This window comes from Lagopus leucura, unplaced genomic scaffold, assembly GCF_019238085.1.
Source record: "Lagopus leucura isolate 7727_CA_CO unplaced genomic scaffold, USGS_WTPT01 Super-Scaffold_100001, whole genome shotgun sequence".
Taxonomy (NCBI): domain Eukaryota; kingdom Metazoa; phylum Chordata; class Aves; order Galliformes; family Phasianidae; genus Lagopus; species Lagopus leucura.
The window spans coordinates 71,379,210-71,405,499 of record NW_024962262.1 but is presented as its reverse complement, the minus strand read 5'-3'; the positions used below and the strand labels follow the sequence as shown (position 1 = coordinate 71,405,499).

The 26,290-nt window shown below is 37.3% G+C and overlaps 1 protein-coding gene across 1 annotated transcript in view; it reads right to left on the bottom strand.

Annotated features, from left to right (window-relative positions):
• Positions 1-26,290, bottom strand: part of DSCAM (DS cell adhesion molecule) — a 370,474-nt gene that overhangs the window by 11,155 nt on the left and 333,029 nt on the right. Inside the window, exons 26-30 of the mRNA XM_042867346.1 lie at positions 20,469-20,499; positions 14,549-14,664; positions 11,289-11,438; positions 7,899-8,096; positions 4,188-4,490 (exon numbers count right to left, since the gene is read on the bottom strand). Coding sequence (XP_042723280.1) covers positions 4,188-4,490; positions 7,899-8,096; positions 11,289-11,438; positions 14,549-14,664; positions 20,469-20,499 — 798 coding nt within the window. The remainder of the gene's footprint in view (positions 1-4,187; positions 4,491-7,898; positions 8,097-11,288; positions 11,439-14,548; positions 14,665-20,468; positions 20,500-26,290) is intronic.

Genomic DNA, 26,290 nt, shown 5'->3' with positions numbered 1-26,290 from the left:
TAATTGGACCAACAACACTAATTAAGGTATCTTAAAGTATCTTAAATACTGAAAGAACTTCAGTGTTCATGCCTTTTCTAGTAAATGTGCAGCAAGCCTAAGGCTGTACTCATGCTGCTTGACTTAGATGCTCAGCTGAAGAAATTTGGACTGCAAGAGGAACATACTTTCCTTCAAGTGAGGGATTAGCAAACTTGTGTTCCTGCTTTGTGCAGTTCCTGGGACACATTAAAGCATTCAGCTTTCCCATGAAGTAATATTTTTCTTGCCATCTTCATGTCTGTGGAATCAGTTTCAATTTTTATTTTTCTGTTTTCTGTTTTCCACACCCCCATGTAGGTTTCTTTTAACTGACTCCCTTCTGCCATTTGTAGAGAAGGGTCTGAGAGTTTATTCTTGGGGTCCTTTAAATGGATTTTAAAATCTTCTGGTCTGATATACCCAGTGAATGAAATCTTCTCTCTAAATGCACATCTGAGATGTTGTTTGTCCTTCAAGGTTCATAAATAAAGAGGATGTCCAAACAGGAAGGGAAGAAAGACTGTCTAAATGAGCTTCTGTTTATTTTGTGATGGTAGACAACTTTCATCAAGAGACTTGAAATTTTCTAAACATCTCCTGTTCAAGCACTGGTCAGCAATTATTTCTTCTAAGAATGAATTCCATTACCAGAGGATGTAAGCAAGTGATCTGACTACAAAGAGATATTCATAGAACTGGGAAAGCACAGACATATCAAAAGATCGCCCAGTTAGTAAGTCCAATAATTTAATTGTAAAAGGAAAAAAAAAAAAAAAAAAAAGCTTCTTGTCTGAGGCTATTACCGAGATTTAAAGATATAAAAGAAATATATTTTTAATAAACATTACTACTGCTGCCTTTATTACAGTTAATAATAACTGTCTTGATAACTCGATTTGTGGTTAATATTGTTTGAAATAGAAAGGAAAAACAATATTAGAAACCTTTTTCAACCTCTACAATTATCTTCCACCTTTTTACATTACAGGCTTTGGCACAGTGGGAGGGAAGGGACAGTGTATATTTCTTTCTAATTTCTGTCCCACCCAGTTTCTGAATGCAATATTTGAATGACAACTTTGGAGGACAAAGGACTGACTCATTTGTCAACCTCCCAGGTAAACTTAGGAGAACAGATGTTGAAACCTCTGACTATTAATATGACACGGTGCCTCAATCTTGATCTGGAAGGATCTAGCATAGCATAATGTTAAGATCACTGCCCAGAGTGCCAGTTTCTTGAGGACTGACCAAACACTAGTAAGCACGTCTTTACTGTGCAGTTAATGGAGCACCAGCACAGGCTGTCCAGAAGCTGTGGAGTCTCCTCCTTGGAGACCTTCAGAAGCTGCCTGGAAATGGTTCTCAACAAGTGGCCCAAATGTGCCATGTTTGAGCATGGGGTTGGACAAGATGACCTCCAGAGGTCCCTTTCCAACCTCAATCATTTTGTGATTTTGTATTGCAGTAAGTTTTGCTGATACACAAGGACATGGACTACAGCACAATATGTTTGGCTGTCTGAATTATAAAAGAATAACCATGCCAAATATTCAGATCCTTCTGAAGTCCTGGTGCATGTCTCCAATTCAGTATAACAAAATAGTTCCATTTTTGGTCAGTTAACACAACAGTAGCCATATTACTCTATTTTTTTAAATAAACGTATGATTACTTTTTTTGTGGCAAATTATGGTATTTTTAGCTCCCATGTCTGAGCTGACTTCATGAAACTGATTCTTGTTTCTGTAAATTAAATGTCAGGAAAGAGGAGCAGAAATACAGAAGTTGGAAGTGGTTCTGATTGCTAACCTGAGTGTGTATCTGCATTACCTGCTGACTGGAAGGGAAAAGGTCTATCAGAAGACTTAAAGTGAGCTAGAACATGAGGCAGCCAAACATTATGCATTACTAATTGTGGAAATAGAGTAGTTGTGTAGAAGTTCTGAAAAGACAGTTGTAATTCATAGTTATAGTTCTAGAAATGATCAATTATTATGCTTGCCTAGACATTTGATGAACTATCAAATCTAATTGAAGATGATGGAGTGAATGAAGACAAATATTTTGATTCAATTTCTAAATGAAAATGGTTTGCAAACATACAGGTTTCTTTGATTAATTATAGTTGTATTAGTAAGAACTTATGCAGAATTTCTGAAATGGTGACTGAAAGAATAAATATGTTTCATAAGTTTTCCCTGACTGGTTTTAGCACTAAACATATTGGTTTGTATTACTACTAAAAATTCTCTTTACTTACATGTTTTATTTAAAGTTCTTCATAAAGTATCCTTTAATAGCTTATATTTATGGGCCAATATTGAAGTTGCTCCACTGGAACATTCAATTTATTTTCAAGATTTTGCAACTAATAATTCAATCCACAGTATATATCATTTTCTTACTGCAAAGTAACGCATAAAGCCAAACAGGTGAAAGAGGTTCAAATTCAAACCATTTCAACTCAAAGATTATACAGGTCTGTAGTTCACTAGAGGGCCTATGATTATTTTTCAAACACAGAAGCTTTTTACTCAAGTTCAGGGACTGAATTTTAGTGCTGTATACCCTTAAAAATTTTTCTTTATGTGAATATATTTGAATAATTCCAAATACTAAGTATACATAAATAATGCATATGGAACAGAAAAGGAAGAAAGTAAATTATTTGTTAAATAATTATAAGAATGTTTGCTGACTAACTGGGAGGAGAGAATTCTGGTTTTGTGAATGTAGATGGTTCCCTTCAGCAGAGCAAGTACAAATATCTTTTCTTTTTAATAGAAAGAAATGAAAATTATTTCTATCTTTATCTATTTTTTCAGCTCCTAGGTTTGCAGTTCTGCTCTGTGACTACAGAGAAATCAGCCATTTCTCTCACTATATTATTTCCTACTTATTTTCCCTCTTATCTGTCTGTACGATACAGTAATTTCCTGCCTTGTCTATTATAACTTCCTACCTTCTGCTTGGTTTTATTCTTCCCATGTTCTACTTTTAGCCTTCCCTTTCAAAATCCTTAATGCTCTTTTACCAGAGTCAGGTCCTGCTTTTGAATGACCTTCCTGGTGCTCGTGCTACTGTCTGTCTTCCATTCCTCTGTCGCCAGAACAACTACTTTCATTTGAAGTGTACATTAAGCAAAAGATCACAATCTAGTCACTATTCTTTTTCATATGTATCAGAACTACTGCTTACTTTCTGTGTATATAAGTAGCTTCACCCACAATGGCAAATGTATATGCAATAATAAATAAAATAAAATATATAATATTGTCAGTAAGCACAAAAATAGAACTGTGGTTTTCCCAGTTAGAATCCCTCTTCCTAAGGTCACATAATGTATTCTACAACAGAAAGTCACATATTTTCTGAGAGGATTTAATAACATACTTGATCTCAGAGTATCACAAATAATCTACCTATGCTGTTGGGCACTAGATTATCACTAGAAGCAGCATTCTTTTTGAAGTGGAAATATGATTGAGCCTTATAAACAGATGTCTCTAAGGTACCTTCCGTCAGTAAGAAGCTGGAGTGGGGTTTAAATTTGTCTGAAGGTATGAAGTTCTATATCCCTTGAGCTCTTGCACTGTATTTATTTTTTTCGTTTGTTTTTATTTTTCCCCCTTTAGATAATCCTAACTTGATATTTGGAAATGTCAAAGAGAGCATAACAGCTCAATAGCATTACCAAGGGGATATTACATCCTCAACAAGCAACAGGGCAGCAGGGATAGTGCATCTTCTACAATCTGTCTTCCTGAATTGTTGTGATAGCAAATTTTGCTCGCACGCAGAAATTATCGCTGTAAGACATGTTTTATTAGTGGGTGGCTTGAGTTGGAGATGGGCATATGGTATTTTTTCGCCCAGAAGGGTTTATTTGCCTGATGGCTGCAGCTGTAGGGGAGTGAATTTAATGGCCTAGACTGTGTCTCTCTATTCCTAAATTTCCAAGCTCCTTTTACTACGAGCATATGAGAGAACAGATTTTACTCAAATGTTATATTAACTGGGATAAAAAGCAATTATCTCTACATACTTACAGGATATATTGTGAGCCTTCTTTCCTTCCTGTGAAGTACCTGTCCTGTTAACCAGCCTAAGCACAGAGTGAAATGCTCGCCTCAAGAACTGAAATGTTACCTCTACCATCTCACCTGGCCGATGTGCCTTTGGAACGGCCATGTTCATCACTCGCCCTCCATCCTGAGGTTTGGGAGGGGATGCGGTAAACCTGCAAATCCCCGACTCTGACGGCGTGCTTGAGGTCAGACTGTCTGTGTAGTCATTAGTCCCTGCCGTGAGCTGCTCTGACGATGTGTCTGATATGAAGCATTCTGTAATGGTGAACTTGGCATGTCTCAGCTGCTCTTCCATTTTTGCATGCTCATATGCTCTTGCTAGCTCTTCATATGTTGAGGAGGCACTTTCTGTGGAGACCATGCTGCTTCTTGCTCGATCTGTACACCAGAAACATGAATAATGAGAGAAAGAAAACACCTGCAAAATCCTTTTTCAAATAAAAGAGAAGAGCACAACAGTGCTTCTTAATAAAAGGCAGAACCTTTGAAATGATCAAGGTGATTTGAATTAGTTCGCTTCACTGTAAATGTCTGCACAATTTTTAGTCAGTAGCTTGATAACTACAGAAAATATAAAGCGAAGTCTTACTCTGCTAGCAGCCTTATGTGATTTAGTACCAACTTGGTAGTTTAGAAGAAATAACCTTTAAAGCATGGGAAAGGTTTTTTTTTAATATCTATGTACAAAAATAATTTCTCTAAAAGTTAAATGCCTTAAAAAATGTTAGAAACTCAGAGAACAGATTTAGCGAAACTAGTAGTCTCTTAACATTATCCTTTTAATGAATCTGAGATATTTCTGAGGGGTGATATCTGAGGGAGAAAAGAGTCTTTCTACATCTGCTTCATGCTTATACTATTTTTTGAAAAATCCCTGAGAACAAAGGCCAAATATAAAGACAGTGACTCCGAGACACCTATGTTCAGTTTAGACACCAGGTGAAATACTGACTCCTTTCATACAGAAGAAATGGTCTTAAGAAAGCAATACTCTTCAGTAGCTATCAACCTGCAGTCATTCAAATACTTTTTTCAGTGTTGCTGAAGTTAATGGGGACTTCATATTTGACACATGACCTGTTGTGACCTAGAACCCATTCTGACATTCTGGAAACATAGCACTGGTTTCTGCTTTATTATGGGGTCAAATCACTGGTCAGCTGCACCCATCATACTTCTATTTCTGTAGGCTAGAAGAGAACTTTCAAAAACTCCTTGGGCAGAGATCATGTTTTCTTAGAAGATCTGTACAGTTCCAGACATTATTGGTGATGTTCAGTAAACAGGCTTAATGTAATAGCTAATTCATAGAAATGGGAATCTTATAGCAGCTAGAGGATTGTATTGTTACTGCAGATCTTCATCTTTTTATTGTATGCTAGAGTCCTTGCATCAGTTTTTCACTGCACAAAAAGAACAGTCCTGCTACTTACAAACAAGACCATGCACTATTTAAAATGACAAGCGTTTCAACAATATGCTGTAACTTGCTTAAGATTTTGACCTGGCCAGAACTTCAATAAAGCTTTTCTTTTTTAATTCACTTCCCACTCCCTTGCCCAGAAACATCGTTCTATTTTTCACATTTGTTTTGTAAATCAGACCTAAACAATGTCTTTTCAAATTTCTCATCAACTGGAAACTCCTGGAAGGTTGCTGTTTCCCAGTGGTCTGAAGCAGTATCTGTAAAGATGCTGGTGTTATTTACATGCAGTGCTCCCAGTTTGATCCATGAGGTTTAAGACTCACAGACTCTCATATTCCAAACCCTGGGGCAGATATTCCAGGAAGGCTTGCTTGAACATTTACTTTACATCTACTTCAGATATGATGAAAGTTCATCCAAGCCCAGGGTGAATAAGAAGTTTAATTACATCGGAAAATATATAACGGCCCCTAATTAGAATACCTGAAATTAGTTACAGGTATGAATTGCTGCAAGACATTTCTACAAAGATTAAAAACTACTACTTCGTAAAGCTGGAATCATTTTGACATGAAATGATAAATTCTGCCAAATATCAAAGACATCAACTGGATTCAAAAAATCTGAACACAGCATTGGAAAAGTGATCAAAGGTGTGTATTAGTTCTATTGATTACTGAAAACATGATTTGGCTACGTATATCATGTGGTTTACTTGGGTTTACTTGGTAATTTTAAACATCTGAAGTACTTATGTTGCACTGATTCTCTTCTTTCCCGAGAGATGAAGAGGCATAGTACAGCTACATTTTGCCGCAAGGAATCCTTTCTTGAACATGATCTAAAGCTCAAGATCAATTACATAAATCACTGTGCATTCAAGGGCAGACAAGGAGTAGGAAAGTAGTGATGCTAAAACATAGGCTATGAAGTCTGTTTACAGAATTGCATGTAGTTTGTCAATTAAACTAGACAGCAAATTGAATTTCCTGCCTTGGTCATGCTCATTGGAAAATAACTGTGGATGACAAAAGGCAAGCACACCTGAAATCTGGACTGTCTATAGTAAGAGTTTCTGAGACAACACCTGCTTTTTATATTATTATTATTTATATTATTATTATATAGAGCTGTTATAACCAATTTTTAAAGACTCAGGATCCTTCTACCTGAAGAAATCAATGAGAAGTCTGTTAGTTGGCTGGAGATATCTGCTGAGTGCCATTACTCTGTGAAGACAACATACTGGTCTGCAAGTTTAAGAGAATGAATTCTGAAGAGATGAGAATTTCAACCTACTGGATGCAAGAGAAATCAGATCCCTGTCCTTATAGAGGTAATATTGGTGGTTTTTTTTTTTTGTTTTTGTTTTGTTTTGTTTTGTTTTGTTTTGTTTTGTTTTGTTTTGTTTTTTTAATGGTGAAAGGCCAGTTGCATCTACTTCTTTCTCTCTCTAATACACAGTTCTGTTACATAACCCACATTTTTTCTCCCAAATCAGGAGAGGATATAGGCAATTCTTCTGAGGAGGCCAGAACATGCCCAGATTCATTTCTGTCAGGTCTACATTTGAAAAATATTTTACCTTTTTTTTCAAATGTAATCTTTATTAGATTTGCTTCCTAACTATTCTTCTGTATGATCATTTATTCATTCATTTTCCCTGTAATTTTGTGATTGGTTCAGAGTAAGGCAGAAGGAGATAGCTTTATTTTCCATTAAAATTCAATTTATAATGTCAATACATCAAGAGGAAATGAAGACGGGCATAATGTGTATTAAGTTTCTCCCCACTTACATCTAGAGGAACAAAAACTATGTTGTTTCTCAGGAAACTCAGAGCTAGATGCTACAATATTTAGCGTTATGTAAGGATTTTGGTTTGGACTCAAATTGCAGATGCTCCTCTCTCCTTTTATTTTCAGCTTAGACTATCCTTACAAACACATTACATGGCTGGGAAAAAAAAAAGGAAAAAAAAAAAACAAACAGAAAAAAAACCCTTACCTTGTGGGGTGTAGCTCAAGTCTTAAAACATCTCCACCTTTGACCAATTTGTACTCTTGCTTGCTAATACTGTCCCTTCCTGGTCAATGCCATTTCATGCAGCAAGTTCTACTTTTTCCTTCAGACACGGGAAATACAGAGCTTTGGCAACCAGAAGAATTACTACCATCACTTTCAAAGAATTCTATTATGCATGTAGCATAAGAAACTAAAGTAACAATATTTGTTTTCACTAGGACTATATGGAGTTGTCCTACTGAAAAAAAACACCCTAACAAGGAATAAATAACAGCACCTAAGCACCAAATTAAATACATAATGGACCAAGAATGCTATTGCAGCTAGCCCCATACCTGTGTCCTGTGAGGGGCTGACACTGTAGCTATCGCTTTCCTTGTCCACAGATCCTGTTGGCCTAGGAGTGGGCAGCCTCCAGTCTGTGGTGAGGGTATGAGCTGATATGGTGGGGTGAGGTCTGTTGAGGGTCCACTGACTAGCATAGCGGTTGCGAGCTGTGGGTCCTGTTTTGGCACTCCTCCTTGTGGTAGGATCTGCAATAGGTAACAGAGAAAGGTCTTTGTTACTGAATAGAGAAGGAAACAATTCCTCTCAGAAGGGACTGGCGACTCATGCTGGTTAATAAAGCATATGTAAGATTTTTTGTAGAAAATGAATTAATTCATTAATTTAATTCATTCAATTTGAAATAATTGTTCATTATCAAGGAGCTACCGCTACTTATGTAAGCTCAGCAATATCTATCTATCCATCTATCTATCTATCTATCTATCTATCTATCTATCTATCCATCTATCTATTCATCTATCTATCTATTGCCCAAGAGAAAATCTGGTGACCAACAGAGTGAAAATGAATTATTAACCAAAATCGACCTCTACGACTTTGTTAACAAATAATTCTTCTGTAAAAGTGATTCTGGTACCTAAGAAAGCAAGTGGAATAGAAAAAACATTATTAAGCAAAAAGAAAGTTACTAAATCAGCACTGAAAAAAAATTCTCTTACCAGCTTTTGAAGTGATATTACTAACAGTAGAGAGAAAAGATATTAGAAATGAAAAATTTAAATCTATGCAAATGTTCTTTGACATTCAAATGGTGCACTTGTCAGTCTTTGAGGTAACAGACTTTAGCAGAAGCAATTTTAAAAAAATAAAACCAACAAGACCCAGATAATGACTCTGAACATTTCTTCTGCCTAAGGATTCCCAGTATGAATATGTAAAGAAGTAACAGACCATTTATGGTTTGTTCTGTCTCACATTTCACATCTTCCTCCCCCAGCAGCAGTGGAAAAATATGAACTTAGCACCATTGATAATTGATCCTGATGGTTCTGCAGCACATAACAACTTCACATGGATAGCATCCAAAAGCACACTTGGCACAACACGCCCAGTGTAGTCTGTCAGTATGAAACATTGGTAGTAGTAGCTGTGGAAAGTTGGCATGTGGCTGCTGCATGGCCAGAAGCAAGGGAAGTCACAGAGGACAGGAGAGTGCTGGTGGGAAAGCACAGAGGATGGTGCTGGGACTGTTCCATTTGGGGTAGAGAAGGCATGGTGGGGAGGGTTATCATCAATATATTGTCAGAGGAATAGAGAAAACAAAGCCAGGCTCTTTCCAGTAGTGCCCAGTGTCAAGACAATAGGCAATGGGATCAAACTGGAGCAAAAGAGGTTGTGTCTGGCCATTAGGAAGCACTTCTGTGCTGTGAGGGTACCCGAGCACTGGCACTGTCTGACCAGAAACTGTGGAATTTTCTGCTTGGAGATCTTCAGAATCCGCGTGCACATAGTCATGGGCACCCTGATCTCATTGTTCCTGCTGGAGCTGGGGTTCTTCCAGAACTCCCATCCAACCCGAACCATTCTCTGATGCTCTAACTCATTAGGACTTCACCTATGGAGGAAGCTGGGAGAGCTTGCTGCTGCCATGCAGGAGGTCAGCACTAGTTCTGCTGAGCATGTGCCGAGCAGCGTGTCTGCAGAAGGGACTTTGTAGTCAGGACTCAGCAAGCTCCACTGCCTGTGTGATGGAAAACAGAAGGCATCTGGTGCCCCAGCTGTTAAGATACCACTGCTGTCACATACTGAAACAAAGTGCAGAATGCTGAGGTGAGCAACAAAAAGGTTGATGAAACAAAAAGGTTCGTAAGCATAAAAGAGCTACACATCAATTTGGAAATAGCTGTAAGGGAAAATTTGGCAACTGCTGGACGTGAGTGTGCTCAGATAGGCATGTTTGCAACCTAAGCCATGTGTTCCTGCACAAGCAGCTTTACAAATACTGTAGTAGTTTCTCCCAAAGCCACATTAACGTCTCAAGTCCAGCTCTGTGCACTGCAATCAGGTCTTTACCAAATAACAAAAGTGTTGATGAATTTCTCTTGCTGGGTTGAACACCGATAATGCTCCTACTTATGAGTTAAGCACCAGTTCAATTTGAAGGAAGTTTCTCCCTGTATCCAGTGGACTGAAGCACATAACTACACATAAAGAAACGAGGAATGGAAGAAGCCAGTGCTATAGACTGCTGTGCCATGGGACAGGCAGGTAATTTTGGGGTGATACGTTTTTCCTTATTAGAAAAGACAGGAAAAAGAATGGACCTGCAAATTGGTTACTCATCCAAATTTGATCTATCCATTTGACAGAAATCTGGATGATTTTTTTTGTTCTTACTGGGTAGGTTTGCCACAGTGTACATGGACCAAAGGAGGGAGAAAAGATTGGTTCCAGAAGAAAAATAAAGGTATCTTGAGTTTCCTAATGCAAATGTCATAACTCTCCATAAACAAAGAAGGAATTCTACATGATGGTACTAATCTAATTCACAAGAAATAATGAACCATATCTTAAAACTAACAGAATTAGAAAATTAGCAAGGTCAGGACTACAACAGCTGTCATCTATAAAGACTGGTATGGTAATAAAGACGATATGAAGATTTCTTAAATAGTCTTCATTTTAAGTAAGGCACAAATTAATTTTCAGCATTTACGTTCACTGGACTCACCAAGTAAACAAATTCTGAAACTGTCAGGGGATGAAAATAATCCAAGAGATTTCAGAGATCGCATGCTGCTAGAGAACTGTATTTCTGTAATGTTCGTAGTTTATATACATTCCATCAATCTGGTCAATTTCTTTTCCATTTGCATAGATATGGAATACATTCATGAGAAAAATTAAGAAGGAGGATTTTCAGAAGTGTATTAATTTATTATAGCTTTTAATCACTGTAAGAATAACTCAGCATGAAGGTATCTGGGAAAAAATAATTCACCATAATAACTAAAACTGGAAATATGACTTTTTCAGAAAAGCAATAATGAGAAATTCATTTCTTCCCTGACAGAGAGGTAAGGAAAGAGGACTTATTTTGAAATACAATATAGATTGTTCACTAAAAAAAAATATAAATTAGGCATTAAAAGCCAGTAAGTTAATTTACTCAATCCATTTTAGAAATTAAAATATACCATGCATTTGGTTTTATTAAAACCAAGTATGAACTATTTCAAATTACACCTGCATTTCAGATACATACACAATTTTTACCATATTAAATCATTAAATTCAATTGTGTAAGAAATGTTCTCTCCTAACCTAAATAGACTTCTCTCAGCTTTCAGAGAAAACCCCATGAAGAGGCAGGAGCACCATATTCATTTTCTTACCACCTTTTACTCCCCAGATAACATACTCCCTTATACACTTACTTGTTCCTGGCCGGGCATCAGAAACATCCACCAGTGGTCCTGTAGCTTGTGACACAGACTGGTAATGTACAGTGTGGGTGACAGTCAGTGATTTTTGCTTAGATGTCTCTCCAAAGTCAGCATCAGTTAGTAGAACCGTGGACCTGTCATCTGCAAGCAAAAGTACCCATCAGATTTTGAAAAATGTATTTCATTTTTGTTCACATAATAGCTTTAGTGTAAGTTCCCAAACTTATTTTCAGCTGGGCTTCACCAAAGACAGTGGAAGCTCTCACCTCTGTTCAGGGCTGAAGATGGTTTTGAAGTGTGCACAGCAGCTTGGGAGCTTCTAGATTAAATTTCAAAGTTCGCAAAAAAATAAAGAATAAGTGTATTTTTCCTAGTTTTATTTAATCTTGGAGTTGTGCAACCAAGACAGGCCATTAAGCATTCTTCTAAAGCTCAATTTTGTATAAATATTTTTGGCCATAATTCCTTCTCTTCCATCTTTTGAATGCTGCCCTCTTGCCCTTCATTTTTGGAGGGCTCAGCTGATACCTTCAGCAATATGTTCATAGAATCATAGAATCATCAAGGTCGGAAATGACCTCTAAGATCATCCAGTCCAACCATTCACCTACCACCAATGTTTCCCACTAAACCATGTCCCTCAGTTCAATATCTACATGTTTCTTGAACACCTTCAAGGACAGTGATTCCACCACCTCCCTGAGCAGCCTCACCACTCTCTTGGAATAGAGGTAGTTCCTAATGTCCAACCTGAATCTCCCCTTGCGCAACTTGGGGCCATTCCCTCTTGTGCTATTGCTACTTACTTGGAAGAAGAGGCCAACTCCCACTTCACCACAGCTTCCCTTCAGGTAGTTGAAGAGAGCGATAAGATCACCCCTGAGCTTCCTCTTCTCCAAACTGAGCAATACCAGCTCCCACAGCCATTCCTCATAAGGCTTATATTCAGTTCATTTATTTTCATTTGCACAATTACTAATGTCCTCAGTGTAATCGCACATGTCTTTCCAAAAAGAGGTCTTCAGTTAATGTTGCTAACTAATCCTCTACATGTCAGCCTTTTCTCTACAGAGGGAATATCGCAGAGGGGTGACCATGACCCAAGACTTGTCTTAGGGATTTTCCTAGATTTAAGTAACTTAGTACCCCACTAAAGACAATGGAAATACTACTGTAAGGCAGCTAAGCATCCTTAAGTCCAGTGTTTTGCTCTTCTGGAAGCTGAAGACCTAGTTCTACCATCTTTCTCTGAACCAGAGTCCTGCCTGCAACAAAACTCGCTACCTACCATAGGTCTGAAAAAAAACTCTGGGAGCTTTGTGCAAATCATATAATTTTTTCACAATATAGTCAGTCCAGCTGACTGTGAGCTTTCCTGTCAGCTGAAATAAAGGGTGTGAGATGAAGCTGGACCTTAGGAAGGACTAGAAAGAATGACTGAGTAACAACCTTCACTGCTGTATATGGCTGCTTATTGCCTCTCTGTGGAGAAAAATATGTTCATCAAATTTCTACACAGATCATGCTGTCTGCAGAAAGCCAGTGCTATACTGCACTTACTTTTCTTCTCAGTTGTGACCACCAAATGTATTTCTTTTGCTTCAGAGTGAGATTTGATCCTCTTGATTGCAGAAGGCTTTACAGTGATAATATTCCCACTGAATTTGTGCTCACAGCACAATTATATACATGCTATCATATTTTCTTTTGCATTCTTTATCTTCTTAGCCATTTGTAGCAGTAATAGAATCCGCAAAAAGTTATTGCTATGCTATGCTATGTTGTTTTATATTGCATTTCTAGAGGCAATGGCAGCAATAGGGCTTCTATGCATTTGCAGTTGAGCAGAGGTTGATGCACTTCTAAACATTCCTGTGTTTTTGAAAGTTTTTTATTTTGTTTTAAGTTGACAAGACACTATTAATGTCAGCAATTCTGCACAAAAACATATCTAGCATTTTTTACCCAAAGAAGGCCATAAATAGAAAGAACATTATGAAATCAAATTATTCTGTCTGGCAGAAGATGAGCTCTTGTTCAGGTTGGAAATAAAGCCTCTTCACAGTAAACTATGTCAAAGCCTGCCAAAGTGACTGCTTATCCTGAGTACGTTGAGCAGAGCTGGCTATTTCTAAGGCACAAATTGCACATCTGTAATTAAGGCACTAATGGTTTTCTACCACAACCATGTATTGCTTCGCAATAAATTGTAAATCAAAAGTAAAAACTGTCTTCAGGATGAAGTCTGGCACAATATACTGCATCAAAACAGCAAACATAGGTAAACTTAAATTAAAACTTAAATTAAAAAAAAAAAGTGTTTCTCAGTTTGAGCGTAGCTCTCCTCTTCTTCAAATCCACTGCACTGTTAACTGCCCACCATGCTAGACTACCTCAGGTGTGACAGGATACAGGACCGAAGAAGTTTCCCCTCCCCTAGTACGAGTATGAGTAGGAGATGGAGAGATGCTGCTTCCAGTTCATGGTGGCTTCTCCAGCTACACAGTCCCTAGGATACTGTTATATTCTTAACCATCAATTTTCTTTTTCTGCATACATTTTGATCCCCAAAAGTTGGAAATTCAGTAAGATCAGTCATTCTGGAGGGTCTTTCCAGTGTGTACCCATAAAGCCATGAGATCAGGAACATGTTGTGTTTTGACTGTTTGAAAAAAGCAAATGAATCTGTTTACGTGGGACTTCAGCTATTTGACAGCCACATGAGAAATACTGTCTTCTGACAACTGAAACATTCTGACTTGAATTTTGCAGATACACAGAAGTTGAAAACAAATCAAAATATTGATCGTATGATTTGATACAAGAAGGTGGATACAACATACAGTATGTAAGCTTAAGGAGATGATTGTTCAAAACCTTTGAATGCCAGTGTTGTAGTTTCTGAATTTCATTTTCCTTTTGTGTAATGCCTATGATTCTGCCATCTAGTCATGGCCAAAAAAGAAATTAAAATGAAAATAATTAAACTGCCAGTCTCCATTTTCTTCAAGCTGTTCTTTCCACTAGTTTCAATTTCCTGATGTCCTGAATTATTTTAAATATAGTACTGAGAGCACATAAAGCAGAAGATAATTCAAAGAGGAGACAAAAACAATTTTTCAAATGTGCCAAATTACTCTGCAGCTCTTCTTTCTTGATGTGTGCAGAGAGAGGAAATGTGTGAGGTAAAGGATGTCTATCTAAAGTGCCTGTTACATTAACCAGTAAAAATAAACCCAACAAGAGTTTACCAATGGTCTCCATCGTGTCCCTCTCTTCAATCAGAAGCTGTGCTCTGGGAATGTCTATGTGCATCCTCAGTGTTTGCTGTTGCTTGTTAAGTGTGTCTGATGTCCTGGTATTCTTGCTGAAACAGAAGAAAGGTAAACATATGAAGAGTTAGCCTGACTGAAAAGATATTTGAAGACTTCCTAAATAGAAATATGTCCAGCTTAAACTAAAAATAATGGAATAATAATCAGCAAAATAATAATACATCTTATTTTTCCCACTTCAGAACAAATATATGGTATTAATTTATGGTAGATTAATGCACAAAGATTTGGTCTATTTGTTTCAGAAGTGATCTGAAAATTTCATGCCGTTTTCTTCAAGTATTGCAATATAATGAAATCAATTAAAAGTTTGTAGAATTGACCTTTTCTTTCATTCCTCACAAATGTGAGCAGTGAAATATGTAGCTGATTGAACAGCTTGATAGGAAAATGATGTCTTGTAATTTCTAATTATTTTTCAAATTTTCATTATTTTTCATTAGATTAATTCCAAATATCACTAGAATTGATAAATGAAAAAGCAAATAAATTGCTAGGGATTCCATTAATACTAACAAATTACATAAAATAAATAAAGGTTTTCAGTATATTGATGTTGAGAAAGTAAAACTGCAAATCTTGCTTGCATTCATGGATTATTTCTAATTGATTGATGCAATATTCTACAAAAGAATATAAACCAATTGCTTTATCGTTGTGCAAATTGAAACAATTTCATTTTGAAGTTTGTGTACCAGAAAATGACTTCTTAAATAAGCTGTCTTCTAAAAGCAAATGAAACTGCATAGTAAAATGGAATGCTATAATCATTTCCAGTACAGAGCTTGCACCAAGAAATTTTCAGATTGCACTAAAAACCCAGGAACTTTTTGCCCTTTCAGATGTAATTACTCCTTTGAGAAGAAATACTTCTGAATACTTGGTTAGGTAGGGTGGCTGAGGAAAGTTGAGCTAAATGAGCTAATGGTATGATCCAAGTACTCACGTTATCAAATAGCTTTAAAATTCAAGCGAGGCTCATTTTCTGGTGTAAAGAAGCTGTAAATCACTCAGTTTAATTCCCCTTTGGCAATGAATTATTGTTATAAATGGAGTCTTCAGAGGACTATTAAGCTGCTTGATGATAAGCTCACTTCTTTCTTGAGTAAGGGCCTCCATACTGCAGTTTAATGTACTTTGATGTACGCTGGATGAGCCCACATTACTAGGTAATTTGCCTGAGCTTCCTGCTCTGTCTCCACCTAACTATTCCAGGTTTGGGAGGTTCCCCTAGGTCCTTCTTACAAGGAATTTCCTCATCACTCAATGGTCAGTAATTGTGACACACACATCGAGGATCTTCAAGGCACGCAAGTGCTTATCTCTGGCTGATTCTCACCTGTGTTACACTGCTCTTGTGCTCCCCAACACAATCATTATCTATGGCATCTCACGGACTTTAATGTCCCTATCTTTCAGAGATGAGGCAGCACCATTGCCATGATTACAGATGGATGGCTGAAATGCATTCAGCCTACAACTGGTGCCTCATTTAATCACTCTGGAAGCAAAATATCAGGCGAGCTACCCAGGGCTGCCAGACTTGTCTCTATATATAATCAGTGGAGAATAGTAGTCACAGTGTCTTATTAAGCACATAAATTTTCACAGACATTTAGGATTCTTAAATGCAGATAAACTCCATGCTCATATTCTCGAAGACTCTGCAAAGTCTCTGCATGGATTAGGTGCCACTCTCCTACTTGTTTTCACTCAACCTACAGAAATATTAAGAGAATCAGAAACTCCTACGTTATCTGCATACCAAATATGCTGCCCTTCAAAAGTTAGGCTACATTGTGCTTGTCCAAAATCATACAGCAAAACTGTGACCAAGTAGAAAACTGAACTTATGAGATTCAATTTCAAACAATAATCAATGATCTAATAATTATTGGATACATACATCAGATACATACACAATTAATGCAGTATAAAATCAAGTCCAGTAGATACATCGCACCCTTTGTCTGCCCACCAGAGATGTAGGAGGCAAAGTGATTAAACGACATATTTTCTCAGAGGATGCAGACTTTGGGATCGTTGTTAGAGCTAGAAGCTTTTCTGCAGCGCAGAAACTCTGCACCCCCACTATTGCAAAGTATTCGACCATTCACAAATGAGTGTTCGGGCCACAGAGGGCGGGAGGACATTTCCACATCTTTGCAGGTGTACTGCTCACCTGTCCAGAGGGAACTCTGAATTCATTCTTGGTACGAGGGAGAGTTTAGTACAAAATGCAAGAAAAATCTTTCAAGTCTGAAGTGAAACCCAGGCCTTTTTACACTCAGGAGAATTCTCTCTAATCTTGAGTTTTGCCTCATCGTGGGTGATCTCTCCTCTCTTTCTTGTTGGTCTAATTAATTCTCCTCTATGTAGAAGCACTGCTGTATTGGAGTGTCCAAACACAGGACGGGCAATTGGCAGTGGCAAGAAGAATTACTGCTGATTAGCATGCTATCTCTTTCTAGTCGACGAATTTTAAATGATTATCTGTAGACCATAATAGCTCAACTTTCAGCTTAGAAAAAAAACAAACTGAAGTGCCAACAGCAATTAAGTGCCTCCAGGACTTGGCAGCAAAGCAGAGATTTTTAGGATTGCAGTATAAGTTTGGTGCCCAAGTATTTTCTAACCTAGGAAAATTCAGTCATCTAAAACTTTTAATAGTCTGGTGGATGTGGAGTCTAACACCTAATTCTTTGAAGGGAGGAACCACATCTAACTGCGTTTTCATTCACTTACAGATACAGAATTCCAAAACTTAAAAATGTGCTACAGCTATTCTTCACCTGTCAGACTCTGTAAGGGTCTACATGTAATACAGCTCATTATATTTCCATGAATCTCTGAGCTCCAAATTGTTGGGGATTGGAACTTTGTCTAGGAAATGAGTTGGGTCTGACAGAGTACAGCTTTTATGTATGGTCTGTGGATAAACAAGCCCTTTTCCAGAGCAATACAGTGTGTGATGTATTTTAAAAGAGTGTTAAAAGAATAACCCCTCATTAAACAATCCTTCTAAATCTGTAATAAAAAAAAATACTGATCTGAGTGACTGAAAGTGTCTGTATGCACAGTGGAGTTTTAGAACACACCAGATATGTAAAGGGATTAAATGTGGCACTACATAAAGTCATTCTCCATGCTGGCAGAGTTAAACACCTCACTGCTTCTTAATATCTACATTGGTGGTTGTAAAAATATACAGAAAACTAAATCATGTAAACAATCAGACAAAAAGATATTCAGGTAGAAAATATTCTTCACCCTGTGTTCAAAATTAGAATGCTCAATCAATTTCTATACTAATTCACAGAGAACTACTACAAAGAACTTATCTGTATCTATCTTTTCACTGCAAAGAATAATCAAAAAGCCATGACTTTGCAGAAGCAGGGATTTTTATTTGCTTGTTTAAGGTATCGTCTCAGCCAACAAGTTGTGCAGCTCCAGTTAAACTGCTAACTGCTGGAGCTTACCCTGCTCCCCAGAGATTTGACTTAAACAGCCAAAGCTGGCAACTTTCAAAGCAAAGACTAAAGCTCCATTCTTAATCTGCTTTACACACACTCATAAAAATCTCCTCAAAGGGCAAGGTGCACATAGATCTCCCTATCCCTCAGCCCTTCCTAGCAAGCAGGAATGCGTTGTGTCCAATACTCAAGGAACAAGGCACAACCCTCTCTCTTGATAAGTGTACCACAGCAGATTTTGTTGAAATCTAAAAGATACAAGTCATAAGGAGATTTATAATAGGTCACAAGTGCTTTGGAGCTTTATTATCCTTTGACTGTAAATATACTAAATCGTCAGGAACACGCCTACCTGTGCAGCCTGTGGTAGGGGGCCTGCTTTGCAGTGGGGGTTGGACTCGATGATCTCTAGAGGTCCCTTCCAGCCCTCACAGTTCTGTAAATTTCATGATCTAATGATGGCTGGTGGCTCAGGTTTGGGTTATAGTTATTTCATAGCTGTATCAGAATCAACTGAGAATGTAGCCTGTGGAAAGCTCCCGAAAACAGCATCACTTTGAAAGATCCAAGATATGAGGTAGACGATTATGCAGGACAGCTCTCAGGCAAAGACTGGGAAAGGATCCAACTGCTCTCCTAGTGTATCAGGTGGTGAAGGTAAAAAGCTCTATAAGTTCACGGTAGCACTGGCAGAGGGAAAATGGGCCATTTAGGCTGGAAGTTTAATAGTTTTCTAAGCATCAGAGGAATGAGACTCTGAAATGGCTTTCCAGAAGAGATGGTAAGACTGGTGGAGCTAAGCAGGGCTAAGGCAGAGGTTTACCAGTATCGCAGAGATATTATGTGTAGTTGTCACTGGGACTGAATATCTTCATCCAGTAGTTCTATTACCAGAGCATACAAGGTTTCTTTAGGGAACAGACACAATGCATATGCTAAACTGTGCTTTTTTGGGAGGGCATGAAAATATATCACAGCACATCTTCTTGAAGTTGTTTAAATGTGCAATCTACTGCTAGCAGGTTTCTAACTTGCAAATAGGAACAGCATGACCTGACCTTCACAACCGGTCTTGTTAAAATCAATGGGACTATGCACGTGTATCTGCAGACTGATGGCACACAGCTGAATTCACACTAAAACCATCTATCACCATATCATGGGCAAGTGTATTCTTACAGTAGAAGATGAAATTTGTCATAGGTTAGTACAGTTCATTTGACAAAATATCTGTGACATTCTCAATGTCTTGCTTAAAAATAAAAAGATTTTCTAGCAACCAAAGATCTCTTGAACTTAGAAACCCTTGTTGATCTCATTTTCAAATACATGCATCAGTTTTAAATGCTCAGTGTTTTCCCCAGACAAAACAGTAAACACTGAAGATATGAAATTTCCATCTCTAAAGAAACTGAGATGCCAGAACAGTCATTCTGCTGCAATTCCACAACTGAATTAGATTTCTGGTTCCTGAACTGATGGAACAGAATTGAAAAATAAGTGGATTTTCTGCTCTTATATACCTTAGGGTATAAGCAGCTATATAATATAACTGAAATATTACATAAATATAACTGAAAAGTTTGGATAGTTTCACATCCTGAGCACAGGCCTTATGAGGAGTGGCTGAAGGAGCTGGGATTGTTCAGTCTGGAAAGAGGAGGCTCTGGGGAGACCTTACTGCTCTCTATAACTACCTGAAGGGAGGTTGTAGTGAACTGGGGGTCAGCCTCTTCTCTTGTGTAACTGGTGATAGGACTAGAGGGAATGGCTTCAAGCAGCCCCAGGGGAGATTTAGGCTGGACATTAGGAAATAATACTTCTCTGAAAGAGTGGTCAGGCACTGGAATGGGCTGCCCAGGGAGACAGTAGAGTCATCGACCCTGGAGGTGTTCAAGGAACATTTGGATTTTGTGTTGAGAGACACGGTTTAGTGAGAAGTACTTGTGATGGGTGGATGGTTGGGCTGGGTGATCTTGTAGGTCTTTTCCAGCCTTGGTGTTTCTGTGATTCTGTGATTCTTAAGAGCAATTAGTTTGGCACGTATTATGAAGATGTTTTTCTGAACAGGAAAAAAATGTCTAAATGGACCTGCACATATTCTGTAATTTAATCAACTAATACAATAGTTCTCATTTTTTTTTACTGATGTATTCACATTCACAGATACTGTCCACAATTGTTTTTCCCCTATTTCTAACTATCAGTGTGTCTTAGTTCTTAGCAAACAGCCAAATTGTGTGTTTTGAGAAAGGTTTTAGCAATAGCAGACTTACTTCTTTGGTCTCTAAATAATGTTTAAACACAGTGCCATAGCTGACAGATATTTTCCAACTTAAAAACATTAAATTTGTTCTTACCTCATGAGCATTTCAGCCAAACTCTTTGCATCTAGAAGAAAACAGAAGAGATGTCAGGCTGACATCAATCTACATCACAAATGAAAATCTATTTGATAGACAGATTACTAGGAGTTACTTGAATCAGCCATGTATAAAAATACTGTCAATTCTCAGATCAGTAACAAAGATAAATGTCTCTAAAAAAATCCTATTTCTTTTTGAAACTGCATTTCAGTACATTATAACTTTTTGCCCCAAAAGAGTCCTGTTTAATTCCCCAACTGCACTGAAAATGCTCAGAGATGTGCTAACACCTGCTGGATTTGAAGCAAGCATAGAATAAATAAGAAAAAACTGCAGATACTCTTTAGAAGTGGAGGCAGGCAGCTGAACAACTAACAAGACTGTTTCTTCATGCCATGGTTAGCAAGTGAGCGAGTGAAGAAGACAGAAATGCTGACGTCCATCACTGGGCTGGAGCAGAAGCCGATCTGGATGAGCAACTGCCAGTCTGCCATTTTCAAACCAAACCCGACTGCATGGAGGTTTAAGCAAGGGAGGTCTCCAAGGAGTCAGCTTGTTTGGTTGCTCTCAGGTATGAATGCTTTTCCACGAGTAATAATTCAAAACAACTTCTGGGTCACCAGAAGACTGTACACTGAACAGGAGATAGCTTATTCCCACATGGAGCAGCACTGCAGAATGAGGCATTGCTGAAGGAGAAATATTCCTGTTGTTGTCATTGCTGCTGTTATTAACATAAAAACCTGTGGGGATATCAATATTCCGGTGAATATCAGATCAAAGGACACAGCTGAAAGTTGGTTCACCCAGTATTCCTTGAGTAGCTTCCTGTGAAATTTCATCAAACACAAGTAATGACTGCTGTGATATTAGCTGGCAAAAAGAGAGCTATACTTTGCTCTCCTACAGTCTGCAACTACACAAACTCATTTAAAACTGCTGAGTTCAGAGTCCTTAAGTAACACTATCACACAGTAACTAAGCAGCCTTCTGTGCAACCAAGTGAAGCAAATCTGAGAAGAAAACCATTCAAGTCCCAAATCTTCAAGGAACTCTACAGTTACTTGAAACTTTGAACAACTTCTCTTAATTCCTGCTTGTAAATCTACCTGCATCTTCAAAGACATTTACTGAATTTGTCTTTGTCTTCTTGCTCTCACTTCTGAAACTCTTTTTATTCATTAATTACTTCTTGGGTCTCCTACACCTACTGCAATTTCCTTGCTAGTAATATCATTAAGTGTCTCGCCTTTAAAATTCAGAGATTGCAGGCAAAAACAAGTCACCATCTTAATGTATCACTCTGACTACATTTACATTAATTCTTAAAAGGAATGAACAAAAGGCTCTTTTCATTTGTAACAAAATATCTTCTAATAACTTTCTGTATTCTGCTCTGATGCTGTGCTAGCCTGCCAGTCTTAGGTTTTATAGCTCACCTATTAATGTAGCAGCTGAAATTCTGTGTTCCTTCTATGTCTGCTTATTTCATTCCCTTCTTTTTAATCTTCCCTTATCCCTTTTTAGCACAAAGAATGGAAAATTCCTACTGAAGGGAAGGGCTCTTTATGTTGTCTGATCTTATCCAAACAGTACTCCATTTAGGCATACAGACTTTCTGTTTTTCATACTGTTTGGGATTGGCTTTTTCTGTGAACACTCTTCTAAGTGGTACTAAGTAGTATGATACAAAGATGACAACATCTTTGTCATCAGTCATAAACCAAGCTACCAGCATGCTGCTGCTCCCAAATAACATCTGAGACAATTTGGCTACTGACTTCAAAGGATCCAGAAGTGGAGTTAGATCTGTCAAAGAATAAACAAATAAATAAAAAGTCCAGGTCCAAGTTGTTCTTTTTTTTCTTTTTTTTTCTTTTTTATTCCAACCATAAATGGTATAAAAATGTAAGAATTCCAGAGTTCTGAAGTGTGTAATGCAGTTTTTCAGCTGTACTGACTAGACTGTCAGAATGCTTTGGGTGACCAGCTCAGAAGAAAACGCTCACTTTGGTGAAAACTTCCTGAGGATCTGCACAGGTACGTTCACTCCTGTGCTTCTTCCCTATGATTGAAACAACTTCCCTTGTACATTCTCAGAAGCCACGCAGCATACAACTATGATCCATGCTGTATCTGGGAAAGATGTCAAGCTATCACTTACATGTGACTAATATTTAAATGCACATTTACACATATTCCTTCTCACGGAAATGCAAAGGATATTGTCTGTGCATCACCAACCAAAATAATGAGGCGTCATGAAAGACTATGTTACATGTCAATATCTGAATGTAAAAGTACTGCAGAAAATAAAATACTGAATTCAGCAGAGTTTATCTTTCTAAGCAAGTTGTTACAGTGGACAGCAGCATTAGTAAAGATAACAGTGCCTTTACTGGACACAGACCAGACAACAGCCCTCACTTCCATTCACTTCTTTAAAATGCTTAACACGTTTGGTTTGCCATTTGGGAGAGAAACCAGGGTCCACAATAGAGTTTCAAATTGCATGCTGCCACTTTTGAACGGCCACCCTGCACTGACACTTTCTGCTTGGATTAAGATGAGAGTAATAACAACAGGAAAACTATTTCAGAGGTTAATACTGGAGAGTAAGTCATGAGTTTATCTGTTCTAATTGATCTGCTCCACTGTTTCATGAACTCCAGCAGTCAATTGATATTCTTGTGCCTTGTCTTGTGGAACTACTGAATTGGGCAAAAAATAAGGGCTTTGCTGAAAACTAGATTTTCCTTCTGAAATGAGTGCTCCTGGACAAATAAGTCCTACTAGATGTGGCACAGGAGGACGACAAAGATTTAATTGTTCCAGTGTGCTAAAACAAGAAACAAAAAGATTAAAAATGGAAAGACTACTGCTCTTGTGTTACATTTACTCCACAGAAACTGAAACCATGACCCTCGGCTGAAAGAACAGATCTGCAAGTCTGAATGAAGAATGTACAGAAAATAAATCTGCAATTCCCACTCCTTCTGTCAAGCACATTCAAAGAAAACACATCTCTCAGAGCTACAATTGCAAGAATTACATTTGTAACTTGTATAATATCTTTTATAAAAACCCATGGTTTAAATTGTTATTTCCGATGTAGACTGAAGGAAAGCAACTGATGGATTTAATATCATGATTTAGGAAAAATTAGTCCTGTGCCTCAAGAAACACCACCGGGTGTTTCATGTGGAGTGATAATAACAAGATATTTTCCATTCGAAAACCAATTCAGAAGGAAGTTGAACACGAGAACTACTATAGTAAAACTTTTTTTTTTTTTAATAGCTAGGAGGTCAGGAAAACACACAAACAAGAGCTTTTAGATAACCTAATAAGGGGTTCTCTGAAACAGCAATCTTGATCGTGATTAGGACTTTTAGAACATGAAATATTCTCCAGAAGAGAAAAATATGGTTAATAAGAAGTCATTCTTCAAAACAACAACAACAAAAAAAACAAACAAAAAAAAAAAACTAACAATTATTATCAATCTGATCTTAAGAGTGGATAAACTGATGGAAAAAATTGATATGAAGCTTGTTGGAATCAATGAAAGTAGTCTGAATAATTAAGACCCATGAATATAGCATGTCAAGATAAGACTGTATTTTTATGATAATAAAATTCTCAACATTTAATAATATTGAAAATACTCCCGCTGAAATGGGATTAGATAACTTCTAAATATTATATTTATTTTTCTGCATATTAAAGTTTTGGTACCTCAAAGTATTTTATGATTCTGTGATTTTACTAAGAATGCATGATGCAAAAAATTACCCATCGTATATGATTTCCAACACACAAATTGATAAATATCAAAATATAATTTTAAGCAGAGTGTATATTTTTCTCATATATCATAGGACATTACACTGTTGGTACTTTCCTCAGTCTGGAAGCAAATAAGATAATGTCTGATAAATGTTAAAAAATGACACAGACAAGTTAGCTAGAATACAATGAAAATAACAAGTCACCAATCTAGACCATCAGGTAGGTTAGTGACTTAGCTATATTAGTATGTGGTGATATATATCAAAAATACAAGCCTTAGCTATACAATGGGGAATGTTATCCTTTTGTACTGTAATTAAAGAACTGAAGGATGATCTTAATGGATCAGAAGTTAAACGTAGAGATGGACATAAGGTAAAAGAAGAAAGACTTTTCCTCCTTATCTGGTGCTGATTGTCTGTTTCTGAAATACTAAGTTCATTTCTAGCATATACAGAAGAGGAAAATTACTAGGAGATTACAGCAGAACCAGGGAAAATCCACAAAATGAATACATGATGGGATAGTTACAGAGAAAAATTCAACATCGGTTTAGCTTTCCATTGAAAATATTAAGAAATCACTTGATCACTACTGTATAAAAAGAATATCACTAAAGATCTAAAATGTGACACAAAAGAACTTCTGTCTCTATCTGACAGACAGAAGTATAATGGAATGAAATGGTTGCAATTTTGAGCCATAGCTTGAAAAATTCAGATAAGAAGTGAGATGTAGCTTTACAGAAATGGTAATTAATTACCGATGACTCTCAAAAGTAGCAAGGATTTTTTTGTTACTGCCTATGTTTAACAGAACTTATTTTTCTAAATTCCTATATTCAGAAAGGAAATCATTCAGATAAGTTATGCAAAGCCATACTGGCCAGTGATCATCAGCCTTCCTTAAGGGACTGTAACTCAAGAATTTAAGAAAAAAGTACATGTGCAGAACCATGATTTCCTGGAGCCAAATTGCTCAAAATATCCTGCTCATTACTGGATGGAATTACACAATATTTCTGAGAAGATAAGATAATAGCATTTTCATCACCGCTACCCCACCACTTACTTAATGAAAAAAGTATTGCTCAGAGGTAAATGACTTAAAAGATTTCAAATGAGAAAGTTATTATACAACAAGCTAAAGAATCAAAATGCCCTAATTTCCAGAGCAGTATCTGAACTATAAGGCTAGTTGTCCTCTTTGATCTACGAATTTATCCATGCCTAGGGAGCTCTGTGTCTCTGTCCTTGTTGCAAAAATATCCAAAATACTATTACAAGAGACAAATGAGACCCAAAAGAGAGAAGAACAGATGCTAAGGTGAGAAGGAATACCCAGGATGGACTCTGGTTTTAATATCATAAGCATATTTTGGTTAAAATATGAATAATTAAGCATTTTGGTAGTTCTTGGAAACTCTCAGAATTATGTTTGTGGATGATTAATGATGTTGCTATTTATTCAGTTTGTGATTTGGGTAGCTTTTTTTCCAGATACTTTCAGTGTAATGTTTACTATCATGTGCTACTGCAAAACTGAGATGACCGAAAACAGAAGTGGCAGAGTACAAGCTCCTAACACCTCACTGGGCTCAACTGGCAGCATTTACTAGAAGATCAACACAGAGGAGTGAATTACAGATCTAAGGCTTATTTACACAAGAAACATGATTTTGAATAAAGATTAGAGAAAATAACATGTCAGTGACAATGACAGGTCAATGAACACTAAAAAGTTGTAATAGTTTTAGTATAATACATCATAGAGAAAAATACAGGATAATATAATAGAATAGGGATGTGCTTTCTACCCTACTTTAATTTTGTAATTCTGGAATCACTGATACTATCTGGTATAAATATGAAATCCCTTCATCTTCAGAACACCTGATTTTACACTTCAAAAATATGATTTTAGTTTATTTAGAGCACTCAAAGGGAAAAGAGGGGAGGGGAGGGGAGGGGAGGGGAGGGGGGGGGGTGGGGGGGGGGGGGGTGGGGGTGTGTGGGGGGGGGTGG